This window comes from Callospermophilus lateralis, chromosome 6 (assembly GCF_048772815.1).
Source record: "Callospermophilus lateralis isolate mCalLat2 chromosome 6, mCalLat2.hap1, whole genome shotgun sequence".
NCBI lineage: Eukaryota > Metazoa > Chordata > Mammalia > Rodentia > Sciuridae > Callospermophilus > Callospermophilus lateralis.
This window is the reverse complement of record NC_135310.1, coordinates 33,863,169-33,875,134: the sequence shown is the minus strand read 5'-3', so window position 1 is coordinate 33,875,134 and position 11,966 is coordinate 33,863,169. Positions and strand designations below refer to the sequence as shown.

General features: G+C 37.5%; 1 protein-coding gene across 1 annotated transcript; it reads left to right on the top strand.

The window, feature by feature from the left end:
- Nucleotides 1–286: 286 nt before the first annotated feature.
- On the top strand, nucleotides 287–1,324 carry Taar6 (trace amine associated receptor 6). Its single transcript, XM_076859720.2, has one exon. The coding sequence runs from the start codon at nucleotides 287–289 to the stop codon at nucleotides 1,322–1,324; it is 1,038 nt and encodes a 345-aa protein (XP_076715835.2).
- The last annotated feature ends 10,642 nt before the right edge of the window (nucleotides 1,325–11,966 follow it).

Below are 11,966 nucleotides of genomic sequence, written 5' to 3'. Positions count from 1 at the left end.
TAGAGGTAAAAATAAAATGTAAAACAAAAATTATTAGTAAAAGCGAATTTTATCAAATTAAGGAAAAGAAACATTGGCTGCTTGAAATCAACCCCAGTAATCTTCTACAATATTATTTTTTGGAATTTATTATTTCTAGAAAGTGTTCAGAATTTATAATACAAATGGAAAATTATTGTAGGGATGATATCTGATAATTTTCTGTTGTATTGGTGCATGTAGGATCAGAATAATACATTCTTGACAATCAGAGGTGAAGCTTTTGCACATGCAAGCAGCAGCTCCAATGAGAAGCAACTCATCCCCACCTGTAGCTCCGCTGCTTTGCTATGAGAACCTGATTGGGTCCTGTATTAAAACTCCCTACTCGCCAGGGCCCCGGGTGATTCTCTATGCAGTGTTTGGCTTTGGGGCTGTGCTGGCTGTGCTGGGAAACCTGCTGGTGATGACTTCCATTCTGCACTTCAAGCAGCTGCACTCTCCAACCAATTTCCTCATCGCCTCTCTGGCCTGTGCTGACTTTTTGGTGGGAGTGACTGTGATGCCTTTCAGCATGGTCAGATCTGTGGAGAGCTGCTGGTACTTTGGCCGAAGTTTCTGCACTTTTCATACTTGCTGTGATGTGGCGTTTTGCTACTCTTCTCTCTTCCACCTGTGCTTCATCTCCATCGACAGGTACATTGCTGTTACCTACCCTCTGGTCTATCCCACCAAATTCACGGTATCTGTGTCAGGGATTTGCATCTGCATCTCCTGGATCCTGCCCCTGGTGTACAGTGGTGCCGTGTTCTACACAGGTGTCTATGATGACGGTCTGGAAGAATTATCCAATGCCCTCAACTGCATAGGAGGTTGTCAGGTAGTTGTCAATCAAAACTGGGTTTTGATAGATTTTCTATCTTTCTTTATACCTACGATTGTTATGATAATTCTGTACGGTAATATTTTTCTTGTGGCTAGACAGCAGGCTAAAAAGATTGAAAATGTTAGTGGCAAAACAGAATCATCCTCAGAAAGTTACAAAGCCAGAGTGGCCAAGAGAGAGAGAAAAGCAGCCAAAACCTTGGGGATCACTGTGATAGCATTTATGATCTCATGGTTACCATATAGCATTGATTCATTAGTTGATGCTTTTATGGGATTTATCACTCCTGCCTATATTTATGAGATCTGTGTTTGGTGTGCTTATTATAACTCAGCCATGAATCCTTTGATTTATGCTTTATTTTACCCATGGTTTAAGAAAGCTATTAAAGTTATTGTTAGTGGCCAGATCTTAAGGAACAGTTCAGCAACCATGAATTTGTTCTCTGATCAAATGTAAGCAATTGGATTGAAGAAGTGGAAGAGTTCATTTTAAAAATTTTTGTGCATTATAATTATACATATTAGTTGGATTTGTTGTTACACATTCATAGATTCATACAACATAATTTGTTCAATTTCATTCTCTAGTATGCAGATATCTTTAAGATAGCCAAATGAAGACTGTGGTAGCATGCTTGTCTAGCATACATGAGGCCTTGGGGTCAATCCCCAGCATCACAAAAATAAAAAACAAAGCAAAATAAGACCCAAATGAAGTATTTTAAAAACTCAAGAAACACTACTGATGAATACAAATAAATTGCTCTTCAAATAGATAGGATATGCCCATGTTTTCAATCATGTTAAAATGTCTCTGTTACTTCTCCAAAAATATCAACTTGACTATTAAATATCAAGTTATTATTTAATTGCTCAGAGCTCAACATATCTCATCCCTGAGGACACTTCTCTCCCTCCTCTTTTCCTTCAAGTCATAGAATTTCCGTTTGTTGTGGTATGTTCCCTGAAAATATCTTTGTTCTCCTTTGATTCCCTTTCCTTTTCTCCTTACAAATTTTGCTACTTGATCTTTGCCTGTTAAAAATTTCACGCATGAATAGCCTTTCTGGGTTCTTGTTCTCTTTTACCTTTTTTTTTAAATAATTTTTACCAAAGGAGCCTCTTGGGTAGCTGCCTAATCTATTCAGTCTGATGGGAGATCTCAGGTGTGGGGGCAATTTTCAAATATAGACATCTTCTTGACCAGATTGTTGTGATTGTCTAACAAATTACTATCCTTCTGTGTCATCATATTCCCTCCCAAAGTAGGAGGCAAAAGCTCCCATGGTTACCAGAATGGTGTTAGGGTGATCATGTGGCTTCTCTTCTTGCTATTGCTGGACACTGAATAGTTTGGATGGCCAACACCCTGTGTTACAAGCTTCTGTTTAAATAAAGTGACTATCACTTGTTCTTGGAGGAGGAATCTCTTTTGACTGTGGTCTCTAGTTCTCTTTCATTTTCTTTTAAAAAAGCTTAATCAGAATAGAGAATTTATAAGGCCGGTGGAATATAAATCAATAACAAACATTCAGATATCCATTCATTTTGTTCAATTACCAAACAGGATGTATGCCTACATCATATTGAAATCTGTCCTCAGAGCCTTGGATGCAAGTAATAACATTTGTCTTTAATAAGCTTTAACTCTAGCAAGACGCAATGTTGGTCACGGTGGACAGGTTTTAAAAGGACAAACACTAGCTCAAGCAGGTAATGGAGGTTCACATCCATGGTGAGCAGTCTTCTTGATGGCATGTATTCTTGATGTTATGCAATGAGAAGAACCTTTTATCTTGTGATCACCCCTCCACAAACATATAAAAGAAGACATCAGAAGAACTCTCATTAAGAATACACAGAATTCATGACTGGTGTCTTTATACTGGTAAGGTCATCAAACATAAGGAATGTGAGAAATCGTCCCAGTCTAGAGGAACCTGAAGACACGTGGCAACTACATGTGCGGTGATATCCTAAATGGGAAGCTGAAGCAGAAAAGGGATATCAGGGAAAGTGAGGAAACCTGAATAACGAATGTACTTTTTATTAATATGTTAATGATAATGTACCAACATTTGTTTATAGGTTGTTATAAATGCACCATACTAAGTAAAATGATAGAGAAAGTGTGAGTATGTAGAAATTCTCTGCATTATCTCTGCAACTTTTCTGTAAATCTAAAACTACTCCAAAACATGTGTGTGTGTGTGTGTGTGTGTGTGTGTGTGTGTGTGTATAAATGGAGTATACAATTCTTGCTTGATGAAGTTTCCACTGTCTACCTGAGGACAACAAGGCACATCCCTTACGTTCATTCATTTCTCCACTCTACAAATGTCTGTGAAGGATAGTGTGTACCAAGTTTTGGGTTCAGTGTGATTAGAAATAGAAAACAAAGAATGAAGAATCCTCAGTGGGGGAAAAAAAGGCAGGTTGCCAATAAGTATGTCTTATGATTCATAGGACTTAAAGCTGTAAAAGATACATTTGAGGAGCACAGAGGAAAGGAGAATTCATATGTGAATGGCAGACCTGGGAGACAGAGAAGTAGCATTTAGGTTAGGCCTTAAGTTATAAAAAGATTTTTGAAGGAAAGAAGAAATGGGAAGAGATTATCAAGCTGAGGGAAGAGCATGAGAAAATAAACCAAGAAAGTATAGTTTTCAGAGAATATAGAGATAAAACAATTAACAACCACAGAGTACGCACCCTTTAAAGCTTCCTGGTGTGAGCATTATATAAAGTTATTCAAAGGAAAAGAGTTTCTCTATCAATAATGTTTGAGATAGTTTGCATACTATTTCCTGCTCTTGGAGTATACCACTATCCAAAGTCCTATTAAAGACTCTGAGAAACCCTGTTTTAACAAAAACCCATCTGACCTTGTTTAAATATGAATTTTTTAAAAATGTTTAACCCATGAAGACCTCTTTGAGGTGAAAGGCTGAATAATAGGACTCCTGTCCTAGGAAAATATTGGTCTATATCATTGATTTGGTACTTATCAAATACATTCCTTATTTTGTCTTGGTCTTTTTCACTATAATCCAGCAAGTTCAATGTGTATTTTTTGTACAATTTTACTTATTTATTATTTGTTATTCTTAGGTATACATGACAGTAGAGTGTATCTTGACATATTATACATACATGGAGTATGGCATTCTAATTAGGATCCCATTCTTGCAGTTCAATGTATATTTCTAAAAGGCAAAGATGGGTTTAGAACTCATGGTATAATAATGAATAATAATACTCATGATGTACTTATTATCAACAGGGATATATAAATCATATGATATGTAATACACAACACAGTGCGATTTAGGAAGACAAAGAGAATGCTAAAGGCTGAGGAAGCTGAGAAAGTCCCTTGGAGAGCTCAGAATATAGCCTGAGCATGGATCACTCATTTAACTAGAATAAAAGTAGAGAGACAATTCCCACTCAGAGTAAACTTTCATGAAATACATAAAGTTGGTAGCATATCAAGCATCATTAAGCATACAAAACGAACAGTCAAAACACCAGTCAGTACAAAGCAGAGTGTTCGTGTTGGAGTGCCGCAATCAATCACAGTATTGTTTTAGACCCTATCATTACACCACCCAATGAACAACCATAACATAACCAATATGTGATTATTGAGAACATGAAAAATGTTTGAATTGAAGTAGGCTGTAAGTAGGAAATGCCTATCAGATTTGCACAAACTTAGCACAAACAAGCATGTAAAATCTCTCATTAATTTTTATATTAATTACATGTTGAAACTATTGATTTTTATATATTGAGTTAAATTATGATTTAAATACAATTTTTAAACTTTTTCAAGTTGGATACTAGAAAAGTCTTAAACTACATACGTAGTTCATAACATATTTCTATAGGACAGTTGTACTTTATAGAGAATAAAAATGAATTCTAAGACCTGATTCAAGTCCTTTAGGGCTTAAAAATTAGGATTCTAGCCCTTAAGGGTATAAACGTAACAAGTAAGTAAAAATATATGAACCATGATAAAACTAGAATATTTATTTCCAACTGATGTGTAAAAATGCATATAGAACTTATTCCTATGTTTGACTCATTTTACAAATGAGAAAACTGGGATCTTAGAGAAGCAAAGTAATTTGCAAGAAATTATACAGTTAGTAAAAATCTCTTTGCCAAAATTTGAATTCAAAGCATTGAATTTTAAGCTCAAATTAACTTTTTTTACAGAAATGAGAATTTAGGAAAAAAAGAGTGGATATCACAAAATAATACAATTAAATAAATGCTACCCATAAGAAGGTACACAGCATTCAGAGTTTGTCATGCAAGCTAGCAGTTCCTGGTAAACTTTAGATCATAGTCACATTAAAAATATACTAAAATCTAAGTGCCCACTTCCAAGAAAAAAATTCACATAATCACATTTTCATAATATTTAGCGTCCTATTCCTAAGGTTCCCAAACCACTGAGGTCATAGATACACTGCTTCCAAGTCAGACCCAACTTAGAGTGGTTGAAGTACAAAAACCTCAACAATCTCTGTAACTTTAACATAAGAGAAGTTTATTTCTTGTTCATGTGAAGTCTACTATGAATCCGGAGCACTATCCTGTGCAGCAGTCCTCAATATCTGTGATGCAGACCCCTTTGATTTTGTGGCTCCATCTTTTTAGCAAGAGACCGGTAAGTGCCTCAACTGGAACAAATGATCAGAGCACTCTATGAAGAGCAGAACCGAGCAGGCAGCCCCACCTAGTGGTTGGGAAAGGTAGGGTGAGCAAGTGCTACAGGTGTGCCTCTGCTGTGTGTTAAGGCATATCTCTCAGGATTTGGATTTGACACAGACTGGCTTAAACATATTCGAGTTTATTAGAGTTTATTAAGTATTAGTAAAACTGAAAGAAGAGATTTCTGGCTTTGGTTTGGTGATTATTATTTAAATATTGTGATTATGATTTAAATTATGATTAAAAATGGTTTTTAAATCTAAAGCACCTTAGAGTTAAGGGTGCCATGATTCCATAGCAATGTCATTACTGGTTCTGGAGTGGCCACTGGAGCTCCAGCTACATCTCGAATATTCCTGGACGCAGGGAGGAGCAAGAGACAGGGAGAGAGGTCTTTCCTGGAGCCTCTCTCAACAACTACAGCTTCATCTATGGAGGGAAGGTTCTGATGCCATGGAGAAAGGAGGCCATGGCCATTAGGTGAGAAATAAGCACTTCTTTCCTGAAATAATTGATAAAAAGAAACCTAACAACAACAAAAAAATTCCTTGACAAATCTTCTCAAATGCGTTTTCTCTACAAATTCATAAGAGAGTGAATTGAGAGAGACAGGACAGAAGAAAGTAACTAAAGTTTTCTCAATGACCTCTCTGACCTTTTAAAATTCTCCTTTAGTATTATTTTTTTCAACAAATGAACATTGATTCAGCACAATGTAGAAAACACTGATTTGACAAATGCATGAGACATGAATGAAACATGAGAGTGAATGAGACCCAGTTATTTCAATAAAGTTTCTGATATTTCTCCAAAGTCTGGGGTGACAAGCATCACCTGAAGTTCTCATCTTAGGACAGAGACATCTTCCTGGAGTTCACAAGGAAATCAGCACCAGGGACAGCGTCAAAGATTCACAGTGGTATAGTCATTCAAAAAAAAAAGGTGCAGTCTCTGAGCAATCAGCAGAAAGCTAACCAACACCTTATCCATGCCTAACAAAGAATAATTAAAATCTCACTGAACTATAGCAGTTAACCCAATAGCAAGTTAGAAAAAATTGTGAGACCAATTTAATAATTCTCGTTATTAATGTCTTTTTTCCTCATTTGATCTTCATTAATACTTACAAGCAAAATGGTGAAGTTGTATTTCTCTAAATAAATTCAGATGAAATAATATTGCCTGAGTCAAATATGGCATATCAAAAAAACAATCTTATATTGCCTTTAATGTACATGATATGGATTTGAATGAGGAAGTTTAAAAATAAAAATTTTCTCCTCTTCCCCTCAAAATATCTCCCCAAGAGTGCCCTCCTCCACCAGATGGCTAGATGAGGGCTGGAGAGTAGGTGGCACATGCCAAACACCACTATATCCTAGAGATCCTGACTGGCCCCAGCATCAGAGCCTGGTGTCCGTGGTTTGTGAAGAGCTCATAATCCAAAGCCCAAAGCCTCATTGCTATAAAATTTAGAATCAAATTCTAACTTTCTTGAATTTCTTGGTCTGTGAGGCTCACAGTCTTAGTCCTGCAAAACTCTCTAAACACATCCAATTGTACCCTCCTTCACCTCACTATGTAGCATGTTTCCCCACTCCTTCCCCTCAGTGACGCTACCAGATGCCTCTGGAGCCTGGAACAGGCTATCCCATCTATCCAGATCACTCCTTCCTAAGATTTCAACAGAACTCTGGACCAGACCATGCAGCTGGGAATTTGGGATTTGGAAACAGGTCTGACAGGTATGATGTTCCTACTTTTGCCTACTCTGTGATCCTGAGGTGGTACAAAGTGTGCTATCTGTACTTAAGAAATTCCGGGAATCTAGGACCTGAGTGCTGGTTCTGTCACTTAGACATGTGGGACTTTGGACAAGTCAGTTCACCCCAGTAGACCCTAATGCAGAATTCAAATAGACGGCCTCTAAATTTCCTTTCAGTTCTAGAAATTCTAACATAAAGCACATGTGAGTAACATAGTAGGCCTTTCTGTGTGTCCACAGTTCTAGTCATGACTAGCTTTGGGGAGCCTATTTGCATGATAGCTCTAGTTTCATAGAACATAGTTAAGTCAGCTTTGAATTGAGTTCAAAATTCTGATCCTCAGGGTTAAGATCCAAACAAAGGAAGTATAGGAGATGTACTCCAAGAAGGCAAGGAATCCACTGGAAAGCACAGATGAGTGACAGGTTCAGCATGCACCTAAGGGCTAGGTCTAGGAGGACCTAAAAGTGTCAGAATATACCAGACAGTGGAGTTTTACAGAATTTTCTGTTCCTTAAGAGTTTAATACGGTATATAAACTTGTAAGTGCTGCACTATATTTACTATCTAAAGAATAAATTAGGAAGTAAATGGTCTCAGTCTGGCCACACAGGTTTTCATACTTTGCAAGAGCCTCCCCCAGAATGAGGTAAAGCAGTTTGAACACTAGGGGAGAGAAGAGTAGGGAGGACTGTAGTAGAAGTCACGACCATAGACCAAGGCAGTAGTCTGTGCCATGGCAGAAGCAGAATGTGAGCTACCTGGGACCCACAGGAAAGAGTAGTAGGAAGACCTAGAGAGGGTTTACCTCCCAATGTCTAGTTCCTAAATTAAAGGAACACAGAAAAAAAATGTCTGGATTGAATTGGAGCAGTGGCAGGCCCATGGAATGGATTCCCATAACTTAACTGTATGGTGACTGAAGTCAAATTCATCTATAATTGTCATCTGATCCACTGATTGTTTCTTACATAGCTCCCTGCCAAAAATTCTGCTTTCTCGGTGTTGTTTAGTAGGTTTCCTGTGCTTTCAGGCTAACTCTACATTTTTTCTCTCAAAGCTAGAATTGAAGGTGTGTAATTGGAAGTCAAAGAAATTCAGTCATAATTTTAGGTCAAGAGCATATGGAAATGTGTGACCTCAACCATACAGACATTAATGTTATTGATAGTGGAAACATGAAATCTTGGGTTAAATACAATAGAAGGAAAACTTAGGTGATTTGTAGGAAGGAAAATCACCCCCAAAGATGAGCACATGCTAATCCTCAGAACCTTTGACTATATTACCTTATGTAGCCAAGGGACTTGGCCATTATGGAGATGTAAATATTGCTCTGGATTACCAGTGTAGGCTTACTGCAATCACCAGGGTTCTTTTGAGGCACAGAAGGAGAGGAGAAGGGAGGGTGTAATGACACAGCCACATGACAAGGAACAGAAGAATACCCCAGAAGCTGGAAAAGGCACAGAGGAGCTCTTCTCCAGAATCTCTCAAAGGAACACAGCCCTGTGGACACCCTGATTTTAGTTCTACAAAATTCATTTCCAACTTCTGTCCTACAGAACTATAGAATAATAAATTGGTTTCATTTTATTTTATTTGTTGTTTTTAAATATACATGACAGTAGAGTGTATTTTTGACATATTATACATCCACAGAGTACAACCATCCATTTGGAAAGGAATGTTACTCAACCATAAAGAAGAACGATATCATGGCATTTGCCAGTAAATAGAGGGAACTAGAAAATATCATGCTAAGTGAAAAAAGCCAGTGCCCAAAATCCAAAAGCCAAATTTGTTTCATTTTAAATCACTAAGTGGTAGTAATCTGCGATTCTTAATTGGGCCTATCACTAGAACCCTTTCCAGGTATAAAGAAAGTATGAAGTTCACAAATTTTGCCCAGGGCAAAATAAGTAAGAGAAATACAAGCAAGATACTGTGTTTTAAAGCAGCATTTCTTGAGTGAAAAGACTGGAGGAATATATAAAATATATAAAATATATAAAACAGACAGTAGTCTTTTCTAGCAAGTGAGAATTAGGGAAAGGATTTCCCCCTCTGTGCTTTCTTTATTTTCCAAATTGTGCACATAGGCAATGAATTATTATTTTTATGAACAAGATAATTTATTTTTTAAAAAATAAAATCATAAAAATGCATCAAATATATTGTTTCCAATATATGAAATAATTCAGTTCAGTAAACATTTACCATGTCCAAAAAGACTCAGCCTGCAGAAGTCCTTCAAATTTTGCTCCTTGAAAAGAGACAGGATGGTATTCAAGAGAGGCACTGTTGGAGGGTGTGGGTGGTTCAATCTCAGTGCTGTTCCTTGCTGACTGTATGAACAAGAGAGAATAGCACTTTTTTTTAACTTTACTTTTTCTGTTTAAACAACATGTAATACATGTGCACAATTATGGGGCACAGTATGCTACTTTAGTACATGCATACAACACATACTGATCAACTTAGGGTGATTAAAATTTTCATATAATTATCATTTCTTTATGTTCAGAGTCTTTGAGCTCTTCCCTTATAGTTCATCATCAGATTTATAATGGGTCACCTTACTATGTGCAGAACACCAGAAATTTTTTCCTTTTATCTACCTGTCACCCAATCTTCTTCCCTCTTCCTGTCCTTCCTATCTTCTAGTTATTACCATTCCACTCTCTTCTTCTTTGAGACAAACATTTTTTAGCTTTTGCATGAGAGACCACAAGAGATATCTGTTGAACAATATTCTTTTTTCTTTTCTTTCTTTCTTTTTTTTTTTTTTTTTTTAGGTGCTGGGTCAAACCCAGGGCAAGCACTTTACTAACTACACCCTACCACTGAGGCACACCCCAGCCCTTGGACAACATCCTTAATCTTTCTGATCCTTGTTCTTTGGCCTTGTCTTTGGATATATTTTTTTGTGTAAGTATTCAAATTCAGTATGGGTTTTATTTAAATATTATTTTTAAAATATTATTTTTATAGAGATCCTTGATTTAAAATGTATTTCTCTATCTTTCCCTCCCCTAGTGGGAAGTTTAAATGCCACTTCTCTTGTAATTCTTTGTGAGTGGACAATTAATGGAGCACTAATATGTGCCCAGTATTTTGGCGGGCACTTTATTTACATAATTATCTCATTCCTTGACCAGACCCTAGGGAAGAGCTATTATTAGTTCCTTTTTACAGAGGAGAAAACTGAAGCACAAGCAAAGTAACTTGCCCAAGATTATAGGATAAGGAAAGGATTAAATCTGAAATTGGCCAGGACATCTGACTCTTTCGACCTTGCACTTGAATATTGACTTACGCAGAAATACTCCCTCTTCTCATTACTGTAGCTCTTCGTTCTACCTTTATTGAGAACTGACTTTATCCTGCTTTGTGTGTTCTTATTTGTAGTTATTTCTATCCCTTTGGACAAATGTTTTTTGAGTGCAATGTTCACATTTCAGGAATCTCAGGTCCAACAGAGTAGCATCACACTCTGCATATAATAGATTCTCAATAAATGCTAATTGAGAGTCTTAAATATATTGTATTTGAGTATTTGAAGTTATATTGCACTTCTCTGAACCTCAGGCTGGGAAGAAGTGAGCCAGGAATTTCAGCAATGTGTATAAAGCCCTCAGAACTCCTAGGCTCTCTGCTTAGGACTCAGTCCTGCAGTGGGAGTTGCAGTCCACTAAGTGGAAAGAATTAAACAGGCATGTAGGAATGTACATGTTTTTAAGAGAGCTTGCTTGTGAGTTCAAACTATCCCCACATGTAGCTGATGTCCATATTGTGGAAGTAGAGGAAGATCACTTTAAACATTGGCAGGTACTTCAATGTTGAGTGAATATTGGAAAAGAAACTGAATAGTCAGAGGGCAGCACGAGACAGCCACTGGATTTTGCCTGTGTTAGTCAATTCTTCAGCTAGAACAAATGCTTATAATTTAATGTTGCCTCAGGATCCATTCTGAATGCAAGTTGTACTTTTCCATACCAGGAGCAGGGCCCAGTCACCCTTGACATAATTTCCAGTTGTACACATCCTCCTGTGTTTCCTTCCTGTGACCCATGCAGATATCTGTCTTACACAGCTGGTCCCTAGTAACCACTTCCTTATGGGAGAGCTACATGCAGCCAGTTTGACTGACCCCAGTATCTCCCATGCCCCACAGGGACTGTGCAGATATGACACAGTGATCACCTCTCAGTCACAGTGTGGCCTTCTGCAACTCATGCCTGCTTGCTTTAAGCCCACCAATTAAAATTCCCCATGGGAAACCTTGTTGGATGATGTCCTGGACCCTAATAAAAGTGTTGGTCCACAACTCCTCTTTCTCTCTCTGCCTGAGTTCCCTGTCCTGAGTGTGCATACCTCTTACCCATTGGATCTGTAAGTACTAAAAACTCTTAAACTTTTACTCTGTGGAGGGATCATTGAGTAAATGCCTGCAATCTGACTCCCAATGATAAAGTTGCCTTGAAAAGACCCAGGCAGAACAATGGATTCATTTGCCAGTGCTCTTTTGTCTTGGCTTCTGGTAGCTTCTGTGCACAATAGCTACCAGATGGATTGATGGGTGTGTGCCACCATACCCAGATG

Bases quoted from the DNA above. Each gene is read 5' to 3' on its own strand.
- Taar6 (XM_076859720.2), top strand. From the start codon at position 287: ATGAGAAGCAACTCATCCCCACCTGTAGCTCCGCTGCTTTGCTATGAG.